General features: G+C 43.3%; 1 protein-coding gene across 1 annotated transcript in view; it reads right to left on the reverse strand.

The window, feature by feature from the left end:
- Window positions 1-1,066: 1,066 nt before the first annotated feature.
- CPN1 (carboxypeptidase N subunit 1) overlaps window positions 1,067-27,935 on the reverse strand; it is a 38,367-nt gene continuing 11,498 nt past the window's right edge. Inside the window, exons 3-9 of the mRNA XM_007963825.3 lie at window positions 27,505-27,660; window positions 23,261-23,443; window positions 21,686-21,797; window positions 15,684-15,823; window positions 13,055-13,154; window positions 7,422-7,540; window positions 1,067-1,450 (exon numbers count right to left, since the gene is read on the reverse strand). Coding sequence (XP_007962016.1) covers window positions 1,301-1,450; window positions 7,422-7,540; window positions 13,055-13,154; window positions 15,684-15,823; window positions 21,686-21,797; window positions 23,261-23,443; window positions 27,505-27,660 — 960 coding nt within the window. The 3' untranslated portion in view covers window positions 1,067-1,300. The remainder of the gene's footprint in view (window positions 1,451-7,421; window positions 7,541-13,054; window positions 13,155-15,683; window positions 15,824-21,685; window positions 21,798-23,260; window positions 23,444-27,504; window positions 27,661-27,935) is intronic.

The following is a 27,935-nucleotide window of genomic DNA, read 5'->3' on the forward strand; positions in this document are numbered from 1 at the left end:
TATTTAGCAGAGTTCAATTTCTCAGTGGTAAGAAAAAGGCTGTGTTAATTAGAGGTCCTGCGGGGAGGGGAGTAGATGAGGAAACTGGAGGCTGCCCTAACTGAGGCTGAGCTCTGAAATGAGGTGTATGGCAAAAAACCACTTCCCACAGGGGACTCTGGAACCCCCACATGCCCAGTGAGGCTTTGTAAACTTGTGTGCTGCAAGGTAGGTGATGAAAGACTACACATCCCTTCAAAATCTTCAGTAACATCTACTTTGCACAATAATGCTTTTAGTACAAACGGGTTCTTCCTGGGGAACTGAAAGAGGAGGAGAATGCTATGTCGTGCCGGGGACAGAGCCGGGACAGAGCCTCGGGGCAGCTGCACTATATTTCCATATCCAGCAAATGTTTTGAAAGATGCATATTTATTAAATGCCCATGTACGAAGAAGGGTAGCCATGTCACTGGGTATTTGCATGTCAAATTCTTTTCTTATTAAGATGCTATTGGCTATTGCTGAAATGATCCTCTGGGATTTCAGAAGAACTGGTCACCTAATTTTGCTATGGGAACAACATCGATGATGGATCACTTACTTCAGCATTTCAGTCATGGTTCAGAAATCTTCACTGAGCACTAAGTCTGTTGCAAACTCTATGCTAAATTCTGGAGATGCAGCTGCCAACCAGCCAGAACCAGTCTCTGGATGCAGTGTAGACTGGCATGGAGCCTAAACCAGACTCTCGGTATGGAAAAACCTTACCAAACACCGCTAGATTTATGTACTACCACATCAGCTTTCTTTTCTTTCTTTTTTTTTCTTTTTTTGAGACAGAGTTTCACTCTTTTGCCCAGGCTGGAGTGAAGCGGTGCGATCTCAGCTCACTGCAACCTCTGCCCCCCAGGTTCAAGTGATTCTCCTGCCTCAGCCTCCTGAGTAGCTGGGATTACCGGCACGTGCCACCACATCCAGCTAATTTTTTGTATTTTTAGTAGAGACGGGGTTTCACCATGCTGGCCAGGCTGGTCCTGAACTCTTGACCTCAGGTGATTCACCCGCCTCGGCCTCCCAAAGTGCTAGGATTACAGATGTGAGCCACCATGCCCGGCCACCACATCACCTTTCAATAGATCCTAATTCTTTTCATGATGACCTAGAGATGGTTTACCCCTGGAACAGACAGAGACCATTCTGAACTGTTCTGAATATATTTGTATTTAAATATGTCCCAGTTAATAAAATAGAAAGAACGCTTTATCTGATGTGAGAGCAGGAGCAAAGCGTTTCTGAAGGGTTGCCTGGCACTGTGGGTTTCAGGCAGGGCCTCTCTGGAGCTGCCTCATTTCCATTCCTTTCTTTCTGGCTGCCTGGGGCTGCACTTTGGCTTTGACTCCATGCCTTCTGCTGGGAGCTCTCCTCACAGGGCTTACTTGAGGGATGCTTCTTTTGAGGTGGAAGTGAACCTGGAAGGAAAAGAGCAGAAGCTAGGAGATCCATTTGGACCATCTTTTGCCATAGTTCTGGTTTCTGAAGGCTGGGTACTAGGGAGAATTATTATAGCAGTGACCCAGAGACTTGCCTAATGTTCCCCCCAAATTGGTATGCAATCACTGGTGACAGGTAGAGTGTGATTGGATGAACTTAACATACATTGATTTTATATGTATTAGAAAAAAATGGGCTGGGTGTGGTGGCTCATGCCTGTAATCCCAGCAATTTGGGAGGCTGAGGTGGTGTGGATCGCCTGAGGTCAGAAGTTCAAGACCACCCTGGCCAATATGGTGAAACCCTGTCTCTACTAAAAACACAAAGAAATTAGCCAGGCATGGTGGTGCACACCTATAATCCCAGCTACTCAGGAGGCTGAGGCGGTAGAATTGCTTGAACCCGGGAGGTGGAGGCTGCAGTGAGCTGAGATCTTGCCATTGCACTCCAGCCTGCGTGACAGTGAGACTCCATCTCAAAAAAAAAAAAAAGAAAAAGAAAAAGAAAAAAAAAATTAGGTTGGGCATGGTGGCTGTAATCCCTGCACTTTGGGAGACTGAGGTGGGCAGATCACTTGAGATCAGGAGTTAGAGACCAGCCTGGCCAACGTGGTGAAACTCTGCCTCTACCGAAAACACAAAAATTAGCTGGGCTGGTGGCGCACACCTATAGTTCCGGCTACTCGAGAGGCTGAGGCAGGAGAATTGCTTGAACTCGGGAGGCAGAGGTTGCAGAGAGCCAAGATCATGCCACTGCACTCCAGCTTGGGTGACAGAGTGAGACTCCATCTCAAAAAAAAAAAAAAAAAGTAAAGAAAAGAAATAAAAATATATCTACACATTAAATCATGATTTCACCAATACTGCCACTTAGGACAAGAGCCATGACTGACAGTGCTGTAATAATCTTCTTTATGCTGCCTGCGTGACTCACAGGTGCCATGCTCAGGCATGCCGGTAAGTGTCACCGTGCTTCAGAACTAAACCTTCTGCCATACGTGTTTGACTTTATAGATAGTAGAGATGATAAAGAGTGTTGGTATGGACTCTTTTATTTATTTTACTTTTTTTTTTTTTTTTTTAATTTTAGAGATGAGGTCTTGTTATGTTGTCCAGGCTGGACTCAAACTCCTGGGTTCAAGATCCTCCTGCCTCAGCCTCTCAGCCTCCTGAGTAGCTGGGACTACAGGCACATGCCACCACACCCTGCTTGGATTCTTAAACTGGAAATTTCCATGTGTGTTAATGCATCCTTTCAAGCACTACATTGCAACTTCTTTTCTGGCCACGGCACGCAGATGGAAAGATACTTTTCACTGACAAATGTGGGACATTCTGGGTGTGGAAGAGCCGTAGAACTATCCCAGGCTGAAGAGGAAGGAGAGGGAGTGGCACAGTGTCCTAACCACACTCCCCTGGGGCAGGCCTGGGCTTTCCCGCCCTTGGAACAGCTTGAGCCCCTGAAGCCAGCTGGGAGTTAAAAAACATGCCCCTGACTGAGAGGCCTCTCTGTGGGGTTATTTCCTGCCCCTTCCACAAAAATCCATAGCCAATTTTTCTGCTAGTTCCTCCAGGAGGGGAGGAGGGAATCAGAGCCAACTGTACTGTATTATTTATCAGTTCCTATTCAGTAACATAGGAATCTAGGACAGAAAAAATGAGAGAGAAGAGAGACAAGAAAATGAGGCAAGGACAGAAGAAAAGGAAAGGAGTGGTGACACGTGGAAGGCCTTGGGGAAAAGCAAAGGGAACACTGGGCCCTGGAAGATATTTTACTTAATTTTATTTTTATTTTTATTTTGAGATAAGGTCTTACTCTGTCATCCAGGCTGGAGTGCAATGGCGCAATCATGGCTCACTGCAGTCTCCATCTCCTGGGTTCAAGTGATCCTCCCACCTCTGCCTCCCAAGTAGCTGGCACTACATGTGCATGACACCATGCCCGGCTAACTTTTGTATTGTTTTGTAGAGACAGGATTTCACCATATTGCCCAGGCTGGTCTCAAACTCCTGGGCTCAAGTGATCTGCCAGCCTTGCCCTTCCAAAGTGCTGAGATTACAGGTGTGAGTCACCACACCCGACTGACACATTTTAAAGCTGGAAACCCTGTAGTAAACAATCTTTTTTTTTTTTTTTTGAGACAGAGTCTTGCTCTGTCACCCAGGCTGGAATGCAGTGGCAGTCTCTGCTCACTGCAAACTCCACCCCCTGGGTTCAAGCAATTCTCCTGTCTCAGCCTCCCAAGTAGCTGGGATTACAGGCATGCTCTACCACACATGGCTAATTTTTATATTTTGAGTAGAGACAGGGCTTTGCCATGTTGGCCAGGCTGGTCTCGAATTCCTGACCTCAAGTGATCCGCCTGCCTCAGCCTCCCGAAGTGCTGGGATTACAGGTATGAGCCACCACGCCTGGGCACTCTTTTTTTCCTTTTTTCTTTCCCAGACAGATGAATATCTGCTTTAGACTGGGAAGGGAGATAGACTCCTTTGTGATCAATAAATGGATTTTTAGTTGTTATTGTGTCTGGAAATTGTATCCAAATGACAAACATCTTTTCTTCTCTGAGTATATTTGACATAATGATGAGTTATGTTAATTTATTTAAAGAATACATGAAAAAGGGGGCAAAACTCTTTGAAATTGAGTGTGTTACTCAAGAGGACGTGCAGTTGTTTGAATTTGGCGTTGGACAGACTTGCTGGTAATGCAAAACTTATATATGTAGCTGCTTACCAGTCATTCAATTTTAGGATATAACAAGAAAAAAGGGAAAGAGGACCCCAGATCAGCTAATAAGCTACAATGAAAGATTTACTCTCTGTTTCCTGCAACAGTAATGAGAAGTAATTTACATTATTTAGGAAATGGGACTAGGGGAGTGGATGGAGGAAGAAACTATCTGGAAATTCCAGAGGAATTCTCAAAGCACTTAAAGCATAGTTATTTCCCCTGATCCTTGTGGTACAATAAGGAACTACAAACACAGGATGTACACTTAGTATGAGTTCCAGTAACACATTGGCTAAGAAGGGAGCCAGAGAGCCTGATATAGGTTCGAATCCTGACTCCTACCACTTGTTACGTGATATTACACAAGTTTCTTTTATCTTCTGTAAGCCATAAATGGGGATACTTGCATCTACCTCACAGGGTTGTTGTAAAGGTTAAATGAGATAATGCTGGAAAGCTCTCATATCATGTCATACGTAGTACTTATTCAATAAATAGTAAAAGACAAGCTTGACTTGACTGCATCGTGTTAATAGGGAAAGGCGGTGGGAGGGCCTAGTAAGCTCTAGGGTTGTGTACAGAAGGAGCGAGGCGGCCCTAGGACAGGCTGACTTTTGAGAAATGAGATCTGTAGATGGCCGTTAAATAGGACTGCCTCATTACTTTGTCCTCATTTGAGAAATCTGAGGATTAGTGTCCACGATCTCTGAGCTCCGTTAGCTCTGAGATCTTAATACAACTAAAACTGAAAATATCCAGGCTGTAAAATCAAAGAAGTTCTTTGCTTCTCTTCCTATCCGTAAAAAAAAGCCCTGGAGAGTTGAATCTTGAAGAGTAGCTACTGGCTCTTTGCGGCCTTGAGTGGAAAGCAAGATCCGGGCCCACGGAGCACTAGAAGGTATGATAGAGCGCCCTCTGGTGGCAGTTCTTACCAGTGGCACAGAAGAATGCAAGCCCGCCGCTGCCTTTCTCTGTAAAAACTGGTCTTAAAGAAATTAACCGATTTAGGCCGAGCAGAGTCTAGGCCAAGGGAGCACAGTGGCTCATGCCTGTAATCCCAGTGCTTTGGAAGTCCGAGGTGCGAGGATCTCTTGAGCCCAGGAGTTCAAGGCTGCAGTGAACCATGACTACCACTGGACTCCAGCCTGGGCTACACAAAGAACCCTGTTTCTACAAAAAAAAAACAAAACAAAAATAGGCCGGGTGCGGTGGCTCATGGCTATAATCTCAGCACTTTGGGAGGCTGAGGAGGGTGGATCACCTGAGGTCAGGAGTTCAAGATCAGCCTGGCCAACAACGTGAAAACCCATCTCTACTAAAAATACAAAAATTAGCTGGACGTGGTGGCACATGCCTGTAGTCCCAGATATTCAGGAGGCTGAGGCAGGAGAATCGCTTGAACCCAGGAGGCAGAGGTTGCAGTGAGCCGAGGTTGAGCCACTGCACTCCAGCCTGGGCGACAAGCGAGACTCGGTCTCAAAAAAAAAAATTAGCTGGGCATGGTGGCATGTGCCTGTAGTCCCAGCTATCAGGAAGATGAAGCAGAAGATCTCTTGAGTCTGAGGCTGTAGTGAGCCATAATTGTGCCAGTGCACAGCCTGAGAGACAGAGCCACTCCCTGTCTCTATGAAAGAAGAAGAAGAGGAGGAAGAGGAGAAGGAAGAGGAGGAGGAGGAGGGGGAGGACATATTTGACCTATCTTGTTTGACTGTAGGTCATAAGACCCTACCTTATTTGACTGTAGGTCAAGGAGAAGGAGAAGGAGGAGGAGGAGGAGGAGGAGGAGGAGGAGGAAGAGAAGGAGGACATATCTGACCTACCTTGTTTGACTGTAGGTCCTAAGACCCTCTTTTCAGAGAGGGTACTGACCCACACCCAGAAGGAAGAAATACATGGTCAGAGAGCCCAGAAGAGTCTGAACAGACAGGCCTTGCTGGATTTCTTCACTCAGTGCATAGCATTAGCTGATACTTTTTGTCCAATTGCATTTATACCTAGCTGTACCTACTTTGTTGAACCTATGCATAAAAGTGGACAATTTCCCCTGTATCTTTGGGCCTTCGTTCTGAAGGCTCCTGTGTATGCACATTAAACAAATTGGTATGCTCCAAAAAAAAAAAAAAAAAAAAACACAGGCCAGGAGTGGTGGCTCAGGCCTATAATCCCAGCCCTTTGGGAGGCCGAGGTGGGCAGATCACCTGAGGTCGGAAGTTTGAGACCAGCCTGACCAACATGGAGAAACCCCATTTCTACTAAAAAAAAAAAAAAAAAAAAAATACAAAAATTAGTTGGGCGTGGTGGCACATGCCTGTAATCCCTGCTACTCAGGAGGCTGAGGCAGGAGAATCACTTGAACCTGGGAGGCAGAGGTTGCGGAGAGCCGAGATCATGCCCCCATTGTACTCCAGCCTGGGCAACAAGAGTGAAACCTCGTCTCAAAAATAAATAAATTAATTAAATTAAATAAAAATAAATTGGTATGGCTTTTCTCCAATTAATCTGCCTTTTGAGAGTTGATTTGGCCCCTGCATACTAAAGGCTTTATGTGCATGTTCTCATTTCAGCCTCTTGTGAAGGAGGCACTATCATCACCAATTTACTGAGAAAAAACTGAGAATGAAACTGAGAACAAGAGAGATTAAGTAATTTGTCCAAGGTCTGTGGGCAAATGAGCTGAATTTAGAAGTAGGCAGTGCTTTGAATCACTATGCTATGTGAGACAGAAGAGGAAAAGCCAAAAGGAAGTGAGGAAAGATATAATAGGAGAGTGACAGAACAAAAATTAGGATGTGCGAGCAATTAATGTTTTAAAAAACCATAAAAGAAAGCTGGGCAAAGATGAGAGCTGTATAATCACTGAAGATTTTGTAAGGGCCAAGGGCGGTGGCTCATGCCTGTAATCTCAGCACTTTGGGAGGCTAAGGCAGGCAGATCACTTGAGCCCAGGAGTTCACGACCAGCCTGGGTAACATGACGAAATCCTTTTTCTACAAAAAGTAGAAAAAGTAGGTGGGCATGGTGGTGTGCACTTATACTCACTCCCAGCTACTTGGGAGGCTGAGATGCCAGGACTGCTTCAGCCTGGGAGATCGAGGCTGCAGTGAACCACGATGGTACCACTGCACTCCAGCCTGGGTGACAGAGCAGGACACTGTCCTCCAAAATAGACTGTATAAGTGATCTTTATAGTGCACCATCAAGCTCAGCCTAACTCACCAATGTTGGTTCCGCAGGACCCACGGTCACAGTCACTGTCTCTGGGTCAAACCCAGGTGCTGTGGCACTAACAGTGTAGGTACCTGGAAGCAGCAGCCGGAAGTAATCACCATGGTCACCTGAAAGTCACAAGGATATAACTCAGTCCACTGATTAAAAACCTGTCCCAAATAAGCTGGGGTTTTTAACTGACTACAAGCTTGGCTTTTTTTTTTTTTTTTAAATTATTTTTATTAAATTTAACAAAGTTTAATTGATGAAGGAAAAAGCAATGTGCAAATTGGGCCCTCAGAATCACAGCAAATTCAGTTATCTCTGCACAGTTGGAGAGACTTTAAGAATAGAAAAAGGAAAGTAAAATACAAAAAAACCAGAAGTGAGGTACAGAAACAGCCAGATTGGTTACAGCTTCGTGTTTGCCTTATTTGGACCTGGTTTGGATAGTTAGCTTTTCTTTTTATTGAGACGGTGTCTCGCTCTGTCACCCAGGCTGGAGTGTAGTGGCGCAATGTGAGCTCGCTGCAACCTCTGCCTCTCAGGTTCAAGCAATTCTCCTGTCTTAGCCTCCCAAGTAGCTGGGATTACAGGTGCGTGCCACCATGCTCAGCCAATTTTTGTCTTTTTAGTAGAGATGGGGTTTCACCATGTTGGCCAGGCTAATAACGAACTCCTGACCTCAGGTGATCTGCCTGCCTCAGCCTCCCAGTGCTGGGATCACAGTCGTGAGCCACTGAGCCCATTGGCTTTTTTTTTTTTTTTTTTTTTTTTGAGATGGAGTCTCACTGTGTCACTCTGTTGCCCAGGCTGGAATGCAGTGGTGTGATCTCAGCTCACTGCAACCTCCACCTCCCGGGTTCAAGCCATTCTCCTGCCTCAGCCTCCCAAGTAGCTGGGATTACAGGCATGCACCACCACACCCAGCTAATTTTTATATTTTTAGTAGAGACGGGGTTTCACCATGTTGGCCAGGCGGCTCTCGAACTCCTGGCCTCAGGTGATTGACCAGCCTTGGCCTCCCAATGTGCTGGGATTACAGGCATGAGCCACTGAGCCCAGCCGTCTTTTCTTTTTTAAAATAAATAAACAAAGTCTGGTTCTCACTATGTTGCCCAGGCTGGTCTCAAACTCCTGGGCTCAAGTGATCCTCCTGCCTCAGTCTCCCAAAGTGCTGCGATTACAAGCGTGAGCCACCGCGCCTAGCCTGGCTTTTCTTAATAGCATGAAACTAGCGAAGATTTAAATCATTTGTGGGCTATCTTAATAGGAGTATGGCCTCAGCTCCTAGGAAGCAGGAGTTTTACTGTGCTCTACACCAAACATGTTAAATGTAATTCCAGACCCTGTAGTTTAATACAAACTCATCTCCCGTAAAGGATCACTAGGAGAGAGGAAAGGGTGAAAGGTCTGTGAATGTTTTGCCTAATAAAGAAACTCCATGAGCCCACAGTTTTGATATTTGAAAGGCCACTGTGAAGAAATGATGTCTATCTAAAGAAATAAGAATAAGAAGTATGGGTTTAAGTTGCAGGGAGGCAGATTTTGCTAGACAGAAATAAAACCTGTTGAGGCCAGGTGTGGTGGCTCATGCCTGTAATCCCAGCACTTTGGGAGGCCCAGGTGGGTGGATCACCTGAAGTCAGGAGTTTGAGACTAGCCTGGCCAACATGGTGAAACCCCCGTCTCTACTAAAAATACAAAAATTAGCCAGACGTGGTGGCACATGCCTGTAGTCCCAGCTAGTTGGGATGCTGAGGCAGGATAATTGCTGAAAGGTGGGAGGTGGAGGCTGCAGTGAGCCGAGATCACGCCACTGCACTCCAACCTCAGTGACAGAGCCAGATTCTGTCTCAAATAAATAAATAAAAGAAACAAACCTGTTGAGAGAAACAGAGCTACATAAAAAGGAATGGACTGCTTTGTGAAATTGTGAGCACACAAGCACGGACTAGATCAGAAGCCTGGAAAGGCTACGCAGATGTACAGTGCAAAATCTGCACCACTGAACATGGTGGCCCTGGGTTGGATAAAAAGCTGCTGGTGGTGTTGTATAGGTGTATATTCAATGGGAAGGCTGGACTACATGACCAGTAAGTATACAATTTTGAGAGTCCTATCTTTTTTTTTGAGATAAGGTCTCACTCTGTTGCCCAGGCTAGAGTGCAGTGGTGCTATCATAGCTCGCTGCAACCTTGAACTCCCGGACTCAAGCAATTTTCCTGCCTCAGTCTTTTGAATAGCTAGGACTATAGGCACACACCACTGTGCCTGGTTAATTTTATTACTTTTATTTTTTGTAGAGATGTGGTCTTGCTATGTTGACCAGCATGGTCTTGAACTCTTGACCTCAAGCAAACCTCCCAGCTCAGCCTCCCAAAGTGCTGGGATTACAGGCATGTGCCATTGTGCCCAGTGAGAATCCTATTTTTAATATTGCTTCTATCGGGCTGGTTGCAGTGGCTCATATCACTGTGCTCCAGCCTGGGCGACAGAGCAAGACTGTCTCAAAAAACAAAAAAGTTTCTTTTATCACCTTCCAAAGTATGGCAAGGGAAAAAATAAAAATCAAAAGAAACCTGTTTTTCCATAACAGGGAAAGAGCATTTTGGCTAATGACTTTCCATTCCTTTAGATTCAATTATGACAGTGACTTTAAAATTCATTTTTTTAAGTATATAGCAATGAATATTTGAAATAATAAATACAATAAACATTGAGACAAATAATGAGGAAGTCTTTTTCTGTCCCCTATTAAATGCCTGTAATTTACTTTAAAATACTTCAGCAAAGTACACATGTTGGATAGTTGAAATGACACCCCAGGGATTGTCGTTTTCTTAATTGGGGACTTGCATCCTGAAGTGGTGAGCGAGTGTTGTATCAGAAAGGCCCCATTCCAGATGCAGCTCCTATGAGGGCTTCAGCTAGCTTTCTCTCTCCTCAACACTAGATGCTTTGCTAAGTAACATAATGAATGTTTACAATGGGTTTTTTCACTGGTGAAATGAATAATTTTTTTTTTTTTTTTTTTTTTGAGATGGAGTCTTGCTCTGTAGCCCAGGCTGGAGTACAGTGGCTCAATCTTGGCTCACTGCAACCTCCACCTCCTGGGTTTAAGCGATTCTCCTGCCTCAGCCTCCTGCGTATGTGGGACTACAGTTGCCCACCACCATGCCCAGCTAATTTTTTGTATTTTTAGTAGTGACGGGGTTTCACCACGTTGGCCAGGCTGGTCTTGAACTCTTGACCTTAGGTGATCCACCCGCCTTGGCCTCCCAAAGTGTTGGGATTACAGGCATGAGCCACTGTGCCCAGCCTAATAATTTGTTAATTAACACAATGGCAGGTGAAAGTGGCACTTACTGGAAAAATCAGTGGTGTTTAATATGTTTTGTTTTTGTTATTGTTTTAAAATAGAGTCTCACTCTGCCCAGGCTGGAGTCCAGTGGCATGATCTCGGCTAACTGCAACCACCACCTCCTGTGTTCAAGTGATTCTCCTGCCTCAGCCTCCCAAATAGCTGGGACTACAGGCACACGCCACTATACGTGGCTAATTTTTTGTATTTTAGTAGAGATGGGGTTTCACTGTGTTGCCTAGGCTGGTTGTAAACTCCTGAGCTCAGGCAATCCGCCCGCCTCAGCCTCCCAAAGTGCTGGGATTACAGGCGTGAGCTACCGCACCTGGCCACATCCAGCTAATTTTTGTAGTTTTAGTAGAGACAGGGGTTTCACTATGTTGGCCAGGCTGGTCTTGAACTCCTGACCTCAAGTGTTCCTCTCACCTGGGCCTCCCAAAGTGTTGGAATTACAGGTGTGAGCCACTGTGCCCAGCAATATATGTTGATTGGCTAGACTGTTTTAGAGACATTCCCACACTTGCTTGGACAGAGCATAAGAATCTAGCAAAAGCCAGGTGTGCACTTCCGGAATCCCAGCACTTTGGAAGGCTGAGGCAGGCAGATCACTTGAGCTCAGGAGTTTGAGACCAGCCTGGACAACAGGGAAAAACTCTGTCTCTGTAAAAAAAATTAAAAACAAAAAAATTAGCTGAGCATGGTGGTATGCATTTGTAGTTCCAGCTACTTGGGAGGCTGAGAAGGGAGGATCACCTGAGCCTGGAAGGTCAAGGCTGCAGTGAGCTCTGATTGCACCACTGCACTGCAGCCCAGGCAATAGAGTGAGACCCTGTAATCCAGCTATTTGGGAGGCTGAGGCAGAAGAATTGCTTGAGTTTGAGACCAGCTTGGGCAACAAAGTGAGACCCCATCACTTTGCTTGAAAGAATCTAGCAAGCCCTGAAGAAGGCTGTGCTTATAAGAATGATTCCTACGACTCAGAAACATTTCCGTAAAAAACGGAAAAAGAAAAAACAAATAAAAAGGATGATTCCTGAGTTTGGATTCCTAAACAGTCCTGTGTCCAGACTCTGGTTGTCTGATACTTCACTGTGAGGCTACAGGATTCTGCCTTTAGACAATACTTTTGCTTTGAATGAACCTTTCATGTAAGATGCATTGAGATCACTTTAAAGAACAGAAAGTTGAGAGTTCATCCAGCTTAAACAGATTGTAGGAACTGTGAAATGGCTGCTAGGTAATAAATGTTAGTGTAGTAAAATTCAGGTGAGACTTGCTAGTATTAAGGTTGTGCGGAGGGCTGGGTATGGTGGCTCACACCTGTAACCCCAGTACTTTGGGAGGCTTTTGAGCCCAGGAGCTCGAAACCAGCCTGGGCAACATGGTGAAACCCCATCTCTACAAAAAACACAAAAAATTAGTCAGGCATGGTGTTGCATGCTTGTAGTCCCAGCTATTTTGGAGGCTGAGGTAGGAGGATGGCTTGAGCTCAGGAGGCAGAGGTTGCAGTGAGATCACACCACTGCCCTCTAGCCTGGATGGCAGAATGAGACTCCTTTTCAAAAAAAGAAAAAAAGGTGGGGAGTTATGCAAATCTCATCTACCTGTAACCATAACCGTTGGTAGCTACTGTCATGCATTAAAAGCAAAATAAAACAAAAAATCCTACAAATTGTGCATGATCAAGCTGGGCTGAGTCAGCTTACAACACCATTCTGCTGTGATAAAATTCTGTGCTCTTCTAGGAGGTTCCAGGTAGCTCTAAGATCCGTCTCCACCATCAATCTTGCCCCACAGTAAGCCTATGATGGAAAGAATCTTGCTAACTTTCACATTGGAGGTGTAGAGAAATGCCAAGTCAGCCACAAGGGTAACTATCTGTTTTACAGTCCTCTTTCTATCCAATTTCACACCAGTATGTGAGCTATTAACAGGCTTAAGCCCAGAAAATACCCCTAACAAAATTGTATGTGGTAGCCACTCCTGAATACTGAGGAGAAGTTACATTTACATCAGTCTTTCCTGGTCCTGACCTCTCAGGGATTGCTTGCATCAGAAGCAAAAGATTTTCCATTAAAACATCTTGGTTGTTTGATTCAGCCTCTTCATTTACTGTCTCCATTTTCATTGCCCTTCTTTCCTCCATTCCCCCGCCCCCACTCCCAGCATCCTTGACGCCCCTGCTAGTTTCACTGGCTTACAAACTGGCCCGTTGATTATGCTGAAGAAGATGCGGGAGTGAACGCTTCCTTCCTCCCCCTAAGCAGTGACCACCTACCTGAAGTGACATCATGGTTAATCCCACTGACAGAAATGACAGCATTGGCGAGATTATTATAATTCTCATCATGCACCATTCCCTTGATGCCCTGGTGAACCTGCAGGAACAAGTATATAGTTATGATCATAAAACATTTGTACGGTGTTTTAGAGTCTGAAAGCCCTTTCTCGTATGTTTTTGCATTTTATCTTCACAAAGATGATGGTAATAGTCCCTTAACTGGTCTCTTTGCCTCTCTCCCTGCCCCAATTAATCTCTTCACAATTAGAGTGGTCAGAGTGATCCTGTTAAAGCCTAATTCAAATCATGTCACATCCTACTCAAAACCTAACTCACTCTGAGAAAAGCTAAAGTTCTTGTGATGGTCTGTCTGTCAAGCTACCTGTTAGCTCTCTGATCCCATCTCCAACCACCTTTTCTCTCCCTTACTTCTGAGATCAGTCCAGCCACACTGGTATCCTGGCTTTCTTTTCTTTTTCTTTTTTTTAAATTTTTTTTATTTCCTGTGACAGACTGTGATAAAATAAAATTTACCATTTTAAGTGTATAGTTCAGTGTTATTAAATACATTTAGCTAGGTGCAGTGGCTCAGGCCTGTAATCCCAGCACTTTGGGAGGCCCAGGTGGGCGGATCACCTGAGGTCAGGAGTTTGAGACCAGCCTGGCCAACATGGCGAAACCCCGTCTCTACTAAAAATACAAAAATTAGCCAAGTATGGTGGTGAGCGCCTGTAATCCTAGCTACTCAGGAGGCCGAGACAGAAGAATTGCTTTAACCCAGGAGGTGGAGGTTGCAGTGGGCTTAGATTGCACCATTGCACTCCGGTCTGGGTGACAGAGCGAGACTCTGTCTAAAAAAAAAAAAAAACCATTTGTAATGTTGTGCAACCATCACTACCATCCATCTGCATAACTCTTTTTATCTTAAAAAATTGAAACCCCATATCCATTAAACAATGATTCTCCATTATCCCCTCCCCCAGCCCCTGGCAACCACCATTCTATCAATACTTTCCGTCTCTATAATTTTGACTACTCCAAGTACCTCATATAAGTGGAATAATACAGTGTTTGTCTTTTTATGGGTGGCTAATTTCACTTGGCCTAATGTCCCCAAGATTCATCCATGTTGTGGCATGTGTCAGAATTTCCTTCCTTTTTTTTGAGATGGAGTTTTGCTCTCATTGCCCAGGCTGGAGTGCAATGGCGCCATCTCAGCTCACTGCGACCTCCACCTCCCGGGTTCAAGCGATTCTCCTGCCTCAGCCTCTCGAGTAGCTGGGATTACAGGCATGTGCCACCACGCTCGGCTAATTTAGTATTTTTAGTAAAGACAGGGTTTCTCCAATGTGGTCAGGCTGGTCTCAAACTCCCAAACTCAGGCGATCTGCCCATCTCAGCCTCCCAAAGTGCTGGGATTACAGGCATAAGTCACACCTGATGACAATTTCCTTCATTTTTAAGGCTGTATAATATTCCACCGGAATATACCACATTCATTTATACAGTAATCCACCAATGAACACTGGGTTGCTCCCACTTTTTGGCTATTGTAAATAATGCTGTTATGAATATGGGTGTGCAAATATCTCTTTGAGGCCCTCATTTCCATTCTTTTGAATATATACCCAAAAGTGGCATTGCTGGAGCACATAGGAATTCTGATTGCTTGAGGAATTGCCATTAGCTGTTTTTTATAATGACTGTACCACTTTACATTCCCATTGATGGTGCACAAGGGTTCCAGTTTCTCCACATCCTTGCAAACATTTGTGAATTTCTGTTTTTTTGATAGCAGCCATCCTAACCAATTTGAGGTGGAATCTCACTGTAGTTTTAATTTGCATTTCCCTAATGATTAGTGATACTCAGCACTTTTCATATTCTTTTCGTTGGTTTTGTATTTGCAGTTGTGTCCATTTCAAGGAACCGTTTTAACCCCTAGATGTCTGCATGTTTCTCTCTCACTTCCTTGAAATTTTTGTTTAAATATCACTCCCCCTGAAAGACTTTCTTCATAGCATTTCTTTTTTAATATGTTATACAACTTATTGTTTACTGCCTGTCTCTCCTCACTAGAAGGTAAGTTCCATATGGGCAGGGATATTTGCTTATTTATTCATAATTCACAGCGTATAGTACAGTTTCTGACAAATAGTTGTGCTTGATAATTTTTTTGAGAAGGATCTTGCTCTGTTGCCCAGGCTGGAGTACAATGGCATGATCACAGCTCACTGCAACCTTGACCTCCCGGCACAAGACAAGCGATCCTCCTGCCTCATCCTCCTGTGAAGCTGGGTCTACAGAAGCATGCCACCATGCTTGGCTAATTTTTTTTTTTTTTTAGTAGACATGGGGTCTAGCTATGTTGCCCTGGCTGGTCTCAAACTCCTGAGCTCAAGTGATCCTCCCATCTCAGCTTCCCACAATGCTGGGATTACAGGTGTGAACCACTGTGTTCAGCTGCTCAATAATGTTGAATGAATAAATCTCATTGGAAGAAGCAGCCGAGATCTATTGGACTGAGTCAGAGCAAAAGTCAGACCTGAACCTGTGAAACACCTTGTCTGCCATTGAGAAGCACTTCTCTTTTTGCAAACATGAGAGTTAACAAATGAGGTTTTACCTGTTCCAGGAACTGGATTAGGGCTTCCCGATTACCCAGCCACTCCCGCTGTAACTCCTCTTGCGGGGGAAACTTGTCACAACTCAGTTCCAGTGTGATCTCAAAGCAGTTGGTATGGAGATAATTAAAGTCTTGCATTCCTAAGGGAAAGAGGGCAGTGGCAGATTCCTGTAACCAGGTTCCCACTCAATGCCCCATCTCATCTCTCTCTCTCTTTTTAAAATTTTCTGTTTTTATTTATTTGGGAATTACCTTTTAATTTTATTTATTTCATTGGCACATAATGTGTACATATTCATGTACATCACCTAATAATAAGTACATATTCATGGGACAAGCATAGTGACGTTTCAATAAACTGTACAGTGATTAGATCAGGCTAATTAGAATATCCATCCTCCCAAACATCTATCATTTCTTTGTGTTGGAAATATCCAGCACCCCCTTCATTACCTTTTTTTTCTTTTCTTCATCAACATCTATTCTACCTCTCGACCTCTATTTCTTTCTTTCTTCCATAAAATTTTTCCCAAGTTTCCAATTCACATGCGTCTCTCTCTGCAGTTTCCTCTCTTCTTAAATGTTCCTTTTGTCATCTTCATCCTTTATGTTTTTTTCCATTTCATGACTGAATTTCACTTCTTGTCCCTTTTATCATTTCCAAAGTCTGCTTATTAGCTGTGCCTTACTATTGACTGTGCACATGGACTGTTTTTAAGAGAACAGATTTTCTCCTTGAACTACAATGTTCTTCAGACCTGGGAGGTCAGGAATGTGATTAATATTTTGCTTTCACATCCCTTCTCCTATCTAAGAATACAATATTAATCTGAAAATGCCCATCCCAGAAAAACAGACTCCTGAAAAAGCAGAAGACAGCTACATTTTCTTCTTCTTCTAAAAAATACTTGCTTGTTCTGATCTTCTACATTATTCAATTGAATCAATTACTTTTTAATATGTTTCTCATTATTAGGATGGTTATTTTCATTACAGTTTCATTTGGGTTAAAAATTACCCACTTAAAAATGTCTATACTACCCAAAGTGATCTACAGATTCAATGCAATCCCTATCAAAATCCCAATGATGTTTGTTGCAAAAATAGAAAACCCATCCTAAAATTCATATGGAATTTTAAGCAACCCAGAAGAGCAAAAATAATCTTGAAAAAGAAGAACAAAGCTAGAGACTCACAATTTCTGATTTTGAAACTTACTACAAAGCTACAGCAATCAAAACAATGTGGTACTGGTATAAAGGCAGGTATATAGATCAATGGAATGGAAGACAGCCCAGAAACCCTCGCATATATGGTCAAAGGATTTTTGACAAGAATGCCAAGACCATTCAATGGGGAAAGGACAGTCATGTCAACAAATGGTGCTGGAGAAACTGGATATTCAAATGCAAAAGAATGAAGTTGGAGCCTTATCTAACACCATATAAAAAATTAACTCAAGATGGATCGGCGACCTAAACATAAGACTCAAAACTATAAAACTCTTAGAAGAATACATAGGGCAAAAGCTTCATGACATTGAATTTGGCAATGATTTCCTGGATATGAAATCAAAGATACAAGCAACAAAAGAAAAAAAAAATCACAGATGAGACTTCATGAAAATGGAAAAATTTTGTTCATCAAAAGACAGTATCTCTAGGACAGAACAGGTGATGACAGAATCAAACAAACAAACAAACAAATACAATGTCAACAGAGTAAAAAGACCATCATGGAATGGGAAAAATATTTGTGATTCATCCATCTGATAAGATATAATATTCAGAATACATAGAGAACTCGTAAAACATAACAATAACAACAACAAAAAAAACCCAAACAACTTGATTTTTTTAAGTGGGCAAAGGATTTGAATAGACATTTCTCCAAAGAAGGTATACAAATGGCCAATAAGCACATGAAAAGATGCTCAATATCACTAATCATTAGAGAAATGCAAATCAAACTACCATGAGACACTACTTTGCACTTATTTGATAGATGGCTACTATCAAAAAAAAAAAAAAAAAAAGTAAGAGCTGGTGAAGATGTGGAGAAACTGAAACTCCTGTGCACGGGTGGTGTTTTCTACAGAAAACAGTATGGCAGTTCCTCAAAAACATTAAAAATAGAACTACCTTATGTCCAACAATTCCACTTCTGGGTTTATATATCCAAAAGAACAGAAATCAGGGTCTCAAAGAGAGATGTGCACATCCATGTTTGTAGCACCATTATTCACAATAGCTAAAATGTGAAAGCCACCCAAATGTCCATCGGTGGATAAACGAGAAACAAAATGTGGTATAAACATACAATGGAATATTGTTTAGCCTTCAAAGTAAGGAAATTCTGACAAACACCATATCACGGATGAACTTTGAGGACATGATGGTAAGTGAAATAAGGCATTCACAAAAAGACAAATATTGCATGATCCCACTGAGATGAGCTACTTAGAGCAGTCAAAATCATAAAGACAAAAAGTAGAATGGTGGTTGCCAGGGGCTGGGGTAAGGGGAAATGTAGTTATTGTTTAACGGATATAGAGTTTCACTTTTATAAGCTGAAAAGAGTTCTGGAGATGAGTGCTGGTGGTGACTGTACAACATTACAAATGTACCTAATAATACAGAATCAGATGCTTAAAAATTATTACAATGGTAAATTTTATGTTATGTATATTTTACCACAATAAAAATGAAGCAGGGTGCCTGTAATCCCAGCACTTTGGGAGGCTGAGGTGGGCAGATCACTTGAGGTCAGGAGTTTGAGAACAGCCTGACCAACGTGGTGAAGCCCCATCTCTACTAAAAAGACAAAAATTAGCCAGGTGTGGTGGTGGTTCCCTGTAGCCCCAGCTACTCCGGAGGCTGAGGCAGGAGAATTGTTTGAACCGGGAGGCAGAGGTTGCAATGAGCCGAGATGGAGCCACTGCACTCCAGCCTGGGTGACAGAGAGACTCCATCTCAAAATAAATAAATAAATAAATAAAGATGAAAAAAATTATCACTTTTTAAGCTGATGAGTACAAGCAAGCTGTTACAGAAAGAATGGGGAAAGTTGAAGAATAATAACTATAGCCTATTAAATTGGCTCTCTCCAAACAGTATAGAGGTTCCTTAAAAAACTAAAAACAGAACTACCAGTTGATTCAGCAATCCCACTGCTGAGTATATACCCAAAACAAAGGAAATCAGTATACTGAAGAGTTAACTGCACTCTCATGTTTGCTGCAGCACTATTTACAATAGCCAAGATTTGGAAGCAAGCTAAGTGTCCATTAGCAGATGAATGGAGAAAGAAAATGTGGCAGGGTTACACTATTCAGTCATTAAAAAAAATAAGATCCTGTCATTTGCAAAAACAGTGATGAAGCCAGGCACAGAAAAACAGATTTTGCACGTTCTTTCTCATTCGTGGGAGCTAAACATTTAAATACTTGAACTCATGAAAATAGAGAGGAAGGATGGTTACCCGAGGCTGGGAAGGATGGTGGGGGTGGGGAGAATGGGGATGGTTAATAGATACAAAAAATAGAAAGAATGAATGATAGCACAAAAGGGTGACTACCATTAGCAGTAATTTGCTGTACCTTTTGAATAACTGAGGGAGTACAATTAGAATGTTGGTAACACAAAGAAATGAATGCTTAAGGGGATGGACATCTCATTTACTCTGATGTAATTATTACACACTGTATGCCTGTATTAAAATATCACATATACCCCATAAATATATACACTTCACATGTATCCATAAAAATTTTAAAATGCTTGAGTAAAATAAATAAGTAAATTGGTTCTCTCCATGCATTATTATCACCTAGAAGGCCGAGCCTTCTGGCTAAATACAGCTTGCTGGGCTTCACCCCCAGAGTTTCCGATTCAGTAGGTATGAGGTGGGGTGCAACTTATTAGAAATGTACATTTCTAATAAGTTCCCAGCTCACGCTGATATGCTAATCAAGAGACCACACTGTTGGAAGAATCAATTTGATAAATGTAATGACCTTGGAATTGTACCAGCTTAATTTAGGGCAATGATTCTCAGTGGAGGCATGGGCCTTGCTGTCTCAGAGGATGGAGAGGGAGAGGGAGGAGAGAGAGAAAAAAAGAACAAGCATAATTTGAAAAAGTATATTGGTTATTTTCAATTTGGAGGGCAAAAAATATTTTGCTTTCCTAATGCAAATTAAAGAAAGTAACTAAAAAGATGTAAAATTATATATGTGTGTATTTATTTATTTTTCAGAGACAGGGTCTTGCTCTGCTGCCCAGGCTGGAGTGCAGCATCATGATTATAGCTCGCTGTAGCCTCGAACTCCCACCTTAAGCCATCCTCCCACCTCAGCCTCTCAAAGTGCTAGGATTACAGGTATGAGCCATTGCGCCCAGCAGTGCCTTGTATTCAAGCAAGTTTTTGTCCCCAGTCTACCCTCCCAGTACATGGCGACTCCTCAGTTTTGCACCTCTTCTACTCTGCACAGGACCAGCCACCAACTCAGCTCTCACCAATCTGCTGCCTGGGCCATGGCCAGGTCAGATTTGAGGGGATGGGGAAAGACAGATGCTAGAGAATGATTCCTAAAAGAACCCAGCTTCTTGCTCCAGACTCTTCTCTATCCTTCAATCCAGTGAAAGTTCATAAACGAAGGTTCTATTTTGACCCCTGGTCACGGGGAAGGCCCAGGGGATAGGGACAGAAGTCTCTTGTGGAGGTTTCTGCTCTTGAAGCCTACATTATCAATAGCCAGTGTCCATGGCAAACCCCTGCTTGCTGGGGCCAGGCAGTCAGGGTCCAGGGAGCATATCTCAGGGGAACTGGTTGTGCCCAGGCCAGATCCTCTGCTCATCTGTTGCTATGTGAGGCATACATCTGTGCTACTTTTTAAAATACAATTACAACATTTATAAGCCAGGCATTTCTAAATGCCTTATGTGTATTATTTTATTTAATACTTATATTAAAATTATGAGGCAAGTATTCACTTTCTTTTTTTTTTTTTTTGAGTCTCACTCTGTTGTCCAGGCTGGAGTACAGTGGTGCAGTCTTGGCTCAATGCACTGCAGCCTTGACCTCCTGGGCTCAGGTCCCACCTCAGCCTCCCCATTAGCTGGGACTACACGTGTGCACCACTCTGCCTGGCTTTTTTTTTTTTTTTTTTTTTGGTAGGGGGATGAGGTCTTGCTATGATGCTTAGGCTGGTCTCAAACTACTGGCCTCAAGAGATTCTCCCTTCTTGGCCTCCCAAGGTGCTGGGATTATAGGCATGAGTCACCATGCCTGGCCTTATTATTCTTAATTACAGATGAGGAAATGAAAGCACAGAGAGAATAAGTAATTATCCCAGAGCCACATGACTAGTAAATGGGCAAGCCAGGTTTCAACCCAATCTACTCTCAGATCCCACAAGTGACTATATGCCCTAACCTACTGTGTAAACCACCAGTTTTACAGGACCAAAAGGTGGCCCTACCTTAGTTTTTTTGTTTTTGTTTTTGTTTTTGTCTTTTGAGACGGAGTCTCGGAGTCTCGCTCTGTCGCCCAGGCTGGAGTGCAGTGACAGGATCTCGGCTCACTGCAAACTCTGCCTCCTGGGTTCATGCCATTCTCCTGACTCAGCCTCCTGAGTAGCTGGGACTATAAGCGCCCGCCACCACACCCAGCTAATTCTTTTGTATTTTCAGTAGAGACGGGGTTTCACCGTGTTAGTCAGGATGGTCTCGATCTCCTGACCTCGTGATCCACCTGCCTCGGCCGCCCAAAGTGCTGGAATAACAGGCGTGAGCCACTGTGCCCAGCCATCCCCACCTTAGTTTTAAAGAATCACAAGATGATGACTAAATGTCAACCTGAGACTTCCCCATTTTCCAGATCTCAACCTGAGTGTAAAACTCCATGCTATTCCCATTGTTTCCCTGGGAAAACTGGGAATTTAGAAGGAGAAATGAGCACTATTCCACTTCAGCTTGAGCAGTTCCCAGGACTCCCCTTACCCTTGCTGAGAGAATACCAGGAAGCCCCATTGGTGATGCCATCTGGAAAGTAATCTCCACAGTTCCAACCTTGGTACATCCATCCATGTGCATAGGAGTAGACCTTGGCCAGCTAGAGGAAAAGCAGGCGGAAAACGACCTTGATGATTCCCAACTCAAATGGCAATGCTCCTACTCACAACTAGGGTGAAGCCAAGAAGCCCTGCTGGGTACATAAACAGTGGATTATTTGCTTTAGTGAAAGAAAATAGGATCAGGGATAGAGATAGCATGTGTATGTGTGTGTGTATGAGTGTGTGTATGTAGGTGAGTATGTGTGAATGCATGTGTGTGAATGTGACTGTGTGTCTAAGAGAGTATATGTGTGGTAGACTAGAGTTAGGAGATCTGTATTCTGATTTTGTCACTATCTCGGGGCTGAGTTTTCTCTTGTGCAGTCAGGAGTCGCACTAGATGATATTGAAGATTCCTTGTTTTGGTGCCATTTTCTAGCCGAATTTTGTCAAATAAATCAAGGAGTAAGTAAGGCAAGACTTCTCCAGAAAAAGTAATGTGTATTTAGGGGGTGAGGTGTGTGTGTTGGAGGGAGACGAATATATTTGAACTCTACAATTCTCCTTCATTACTATTTACTATACAGTGGACAAAGTGAGATCATTGGAGAAAAAAACAATGTGCTATTCACCATGTAGTTCATTAATGATTAATACTTAATATCATTGATGTTCATTTATATTATATAGATATATATTAATATATTAGTGCTTTTTTTTTTTTGAGATGGAGTTTCACTCTTGTTGTCCAGGCTGGAGTGCAGTGGTGCAATCTTGGCTCACCACAACCTCCACCTCCCGGGTTCAAGTGATTCTCCTGTCTCAGCCTCCCGAGTAGCTGGGATTACAGGCACCTGTCACCGTGCCCGGCTAATTTTTATATTTTTAGTAGAGACGGGGTTTCACCATGTTGGGCAGGCTGGTCTCGAACTCCTGACCTCAGGCAATCCGTCCGCCTCAGCCTCCCAAAGTGCTGGGATTACAGGCGTTAGTCACCGCACTAGGCCAATAATTACAAATTTATTATATTATACCATTTTATATATTAATATAAAATTAATGTTAACATTGATTTTATTCTATTGTTTTGAACTGTTATTTAAACTTTTTTCATGTAGTCTATTTTTCTTTTTTTAAGGCCCCACCTAATACCATCACAGTCTATTTTTCATTAATATGGATATATTATCATAAAATTCTACTTTAGACCCCCCAGAATTCACATTTAATGACACTTGTGCTATTAGTCTTCAGGCATATTTCTTGCTCATCATTAGCCTAAGTATTTTCTGCATCGTGGTAATTACTTTAAAGCTTTCTTTGTATTTACTTTTTTATGAATCTATGGCTTATTATTCAAAACCAAATGTCATTTACTAGACTGTAAGCACCTCACAAGCAAGCAGTATTTTCAATTATTTTCTGTGGCCTCCCTCGCACTGAAAAGGGGTCTGTTACTGACCTTAAGCTCATCTTCCGAGCCCCAAGTTCCCCTGGCGGGACAAGCTGTCGCTCCACATACCTTCTGGAAAAGCTTGTCGTCAGGCGTGGGGGTGTTGGCGGTGCGGCGGACCCCTCGGACCCGGTGCTCAAAGGACTTGTCATACGGGTAATTGGCCACCACCGCCCCTCCGTGGAGATTGGCTGAAAGAACAAAGTTGAAGGAGTGCATCCACCGGATCACCGCCCGGGTCTCGGGTTCCACCTGGGAGGAGGCGAGAGGTTGGCGGTGAAGGGGCAACTGAGGCTACCAAACAAACGGCGGTTAGAGTAAGTCTGTCAGGAAGTGGCCTGAGGAGATCAAATGTCTGAATGAAACAGTGAGCGTCCTGGCGGATATGAAAAGTGGAGATGGGGAAATGTCGACCTTTGGAATGATGGTTTCAACAATGGAGTGTGTAGAACTTTTTTCAAAATGAAATCTTATGTGGAATCCCGATATACAAAATAGGTAAACAGAGAGCAAAATAGGGCAAGGAAACTATTCTGTATGATACCATAATGGTGGCTATATATCATCATACCTTTGTTGAAATCCAGAGAGTGCACAACACCAAGAGAGCAGTAACGTAACTAAAGACTCAGAGCGCTCATAATGAGTCAAGGTAGGTTCATGACTGACTGTGATAAACACACCCCTCTGGGGTAGGACGCTGATGGTAGGGTGGGTGGAGTGGGGCAGGGAGTATATGAGAACTCTGTACTTTTTGCTCAATTTTGCTGTGAACCTAAAACTATCCTAAAAAAATAAAGTCTGTTGAGAGAGAAAGAAAGGGAGAGAGAGAGAGGGTTTTTTTTGTTGGTTTGTTTGTTTTTTGAGACAGGGTCTCTGTCACCCAGACGGGAGTGCAGTGGTGCAGTCTCAGTTCACTGCAGCTTCCATCTCCCGTACTCCAGCGATGCTCCTACCTCAGCCTCTCTAGTAGCTGGGACTACAGGCATGCAACAACACACCTGGCTAATTTTTGTATTTTCTGTTGAAATGGGGTTTTGCCATGTTACCGAGGCTGGTCTTGAACTCCTCAAGCAATCTGCCCATCTCTGCCTCCCAAAGTGTTGGGATTACAGGAGTAAGCCACCATTCCCACCCAAAAAAGAGAAGTTCTGTATGAAGAGATACCATGATTGGAGAGCTCGGAGCCCCAGCTTGGCCTCTCTCTGGACCCTAGAAAAGGGTTTCCCATTTTACCACTGCTCCAGTGACTTCTAAGTCATGTTAGCCGAAATTTAGGACTCCAATAAATCAATCTGAAAAACGCTAGTTTACAGTGATGGTTTTTAACCTCCTCCTTCCCTGCTGTAATGTTGACATGTAGAACACACTCTTGTGGTCATATCCAAATTTCATGGGTTAGACATACTGTCAGATGGGCCAGTCTTGGCTAAGCAGTGAAATTCCACCCCTTCTCTTGCATATTATATTGCTAGTAAGTGACAGTATGCCAAAGAAAGCCTTGAATCCACTTGGACTTGCAGCATAAGTAAATAATTTACAGTCTGCAGCATTTTTCCTCCTCTCAGGATAAACAAGCTTAGAGATTATGTAGTGTTACTGTGTTAATGGCTCCTCCTGGACCACGGTCAGCTCTAAAGGTTCCATCTTTTCCATCCCAAGGGGACTGGATAAATAGGGTTGAGTCTCAATCAGAATGGATATAATTGCGAGGGCACCAGTCTTGGTCTGTGACCAGGGCTCAGACCCTCTGGGGCAGTTCTGTCTTTGTGTCCTAAGCCTCTATCAGAACAAGGTCAGCTTCTCACTGTTCCTCTTCCTCAAGGCTGTTCCGTCTAGAGCCAGGGAAACCTCATTGCTTTTTCTCCTAAAATTTAGACAGAGGATTGAGTGGGAGCCTAGTTATCATTGATTCAATTACCTTATTTTACTTAGAGAAACAAGTTTAATACATCAGAACATTCTTCTGGTTGGATATGCTGACTAACACAAAGTTCTTTGTTTTTTGGTTTTGGTTTTTTTTTGAGACGGAGTCTCGCTTTGTCGCCCACGTTGGAGTGGAGTGATGCTATCTGCAACCTCCACTATCTGGGTTCAAGCGATTCTCTTGCCTCAGCCTCCCAAGTAGCTGGGATTACAGGCACCCACCACCACACCCAGCTAATTTTTGTATTTTTAGTAGGATGGGGTTTCACCATGTTAGCCAGGCTGGTCTCGAACTCTTAATCTCAGCTGATTCGTCTGCTTCTGCCTCCCAAAATGCTGGGATTATAGGGTGTGACCCACTGTGCCCAGCCTTACAAAGTTACTTTTTATTTACTATTTACTTGAACCAAGAGGATAGTTGCTGTTTGAAATCTAACATGTCAGCATGGCTTTTGCTTCATTTTCAAGGGAGAAAAAAATCCCAGAATATTCCATTTGGGAAACTCCCAATTAAAAGGCTTACACCTGCTTTGCTTTTCTTTCCCCAGTCTCTAAGTTTAGACATTCGCAAATAGAACATTTCAAACTCTCCCACACAGCGTGATCACCAGGGGTGGCAGTGATGCTCAGAGGATGCCTAGTTATTTTCAGAAGCAGGCCCACCAGCAGGGTGAAACCACTCATGTTACCAAGGACTTCCATTACAGGCCTCTTGGAGAGTGAGGCCTAGGAATATTGAATGGGATCCTCCAATTGGAAGAGGAAGGGAAATCAGGGAGGGTATAGTAATGATAAAGTAGTCAAGGGTCATATATAAAGGGAAAAGGGGCCAGGTACAGTGGCTCATGCCTGTAATCCCAGCACTTTGGGAGGCTGAGGTGGGTGGATCACAAGGCCAGGAGTTCGAGAACAGCCTGACCAACATGGTAAAACCCTGTCTCTATTAAAAATACAAAAATTAGCTGGGCGTGGTGGCATGTGCCTGTAATCCCAGCTACTCAGGAGGCTGAGGCAGGAGAATTGCTTGAACCTGGGAGGCGGAGGTGGTAGTGAGCCAAGATTGTGCCACTGCACTCCAGCCTGGGGTAAAAAAGCAAGACTCTGTCTCAAAAAAAAAAAAAAAAGAAAGAAAAAAAAAAAAAGAAAAAGAAAGAAAGAAAGAAAGAAAAAGAAAAAAAAAGGGAAAAGAAAAAACTAAAGGTTAGATTCCCTGAACTTTTTTTTTTTTTTTTTTTTGGCAGACAGGGTCTGTTGCTCTGTCGCCCAGGCTGGAGCAGGCAGGACAATAGTTCACTGTAAACTTGAACTCTTTAACTCCTGGGTTCAAGGGATCCTCCCAAATAGCTAAGTCTATGACATGTGTCACTACACCCAGCTAAATTTTGTGTTTTTCTTTTGTAGAGATGGGGCCTCACTATGTTGCCCAGGCTGGTCTCAAACTCCTGGCCTCAAGCAGTCCTCCCATCTCAGCTTCCCAAAGTGCTGGGATTACAGGTGTGAGACACTACACCCAGCCTGAACCTCTTTCTATAGCTAATTGTTGGTAAGCATACAGCTTATCACATGTAAGACAGACTTCTCTATAGAATGATTCTGTCCACATTCTAGCGTAGTAGAAAGAATGTTGGAATAAGAATCAGAAGGCCTGCGTCTTCATCCTGATTCCATCAATCATTACCTGTGAGAATGTAAATTATTTTCTCTCTAAGTGTACTAGCTATAAAACAGAGATGGATAACACTGCTTGGTGCATTTCACATGATGTCATGATCAGCTGAAAATGGCTGTGAGATAATTTTGGAAAACTGTTAAGAACCATGCAACCAAATGATACTGCTTTCATATCCTTCACCACAATCACCACTAATGTCAAACATTTAACCAGGCATAGTGGCTCATGCCTGTAATCCCAACACTTTGGGAGGCCAGGTGGGCAGATCATGAAGTCAGGAGTTCAAGACCAGCCTGGCCAACATGGTGAAACCCCTACTGAAAATACAAAAATTTGCTGGGCGTGGTGGTGTGCACCTTTAATCCCAGCTACTCAGGAGGCAGAGGCAGGAGAATCGCTTGAACCCGGGAGACGGAGGTTGCAGTGAGCTGAGATCGCACCATTGCACTCCAGCTTGGGCGACAGAGCGAGACTGCATCTGAAAAAAAAAAAAAATCATTTAGTGAATGTGTGCTCCATGAAGGGCTCTATGCTGAGGGAGAAAAATACAAAGACACAGAAGAAATAGATATTATTGATTTAGATGGGTTAACACTGAGTTGAGTTGATGTTTAATTCTTGCTTGTTTAGTTGATGTAAAGATGGCTTAGCAGTCTTTCTGCAAGAAATTCCAGATGCTGATTTACCTGCTTTGTTTGCAAATTTCATCTCCTACCTGACTTTTCCAGTTGTCTGGAAGGGGCAGGTGGTGGTTGGGGCCGCCATACTTCTCGTTGTAGTAGATATAGGTATTGAGATCAGGGAAGTTACGGTTCAGGTCCACTCCATTTGCATTGTTCCTGCCAACTAGATACCCAGGCTTGTTTGGGCCCTAAGGAGAAAATGAAAAGACGAAAAATGAAGGTTTCAGATTGAATCCTATATTTTCTAACATTTTTTTTGGAGACAGGTTCTCACTCTGTTGCCCAGGCTGGAGTGCAGTAGTACAATCTTGGCTCACTGCAACCTCTACCTACCAGGCTCAAAAAATCCTCCCACCTCAGTCTCCTGAGTAGCTGGGATTACAGGCACATGCCACCACACCTGCTAATTGTTCTTTATTCTTTTCTTTTTTTGGTAGAGATGAGGCTGGTTGCCCAGGCTGGT

This window comes from Chlorocebus sabaeus, chromosome 9 (genome assembly GCF_047675955.1).
Source record: "Chlorocebus sabaeus isolate Y175 chromosome 9, mChlSab1.0.hap1, whole genome shotgun sequence".
In the NCBI taxonomy this organism is placed as follows: domain Eukaryota; kingdom Metazoa; phylum Chordata; class Mammalia; order Primates; family Cercopithecidae; genus Chlorocebus; species Chlorocebus sabaeus.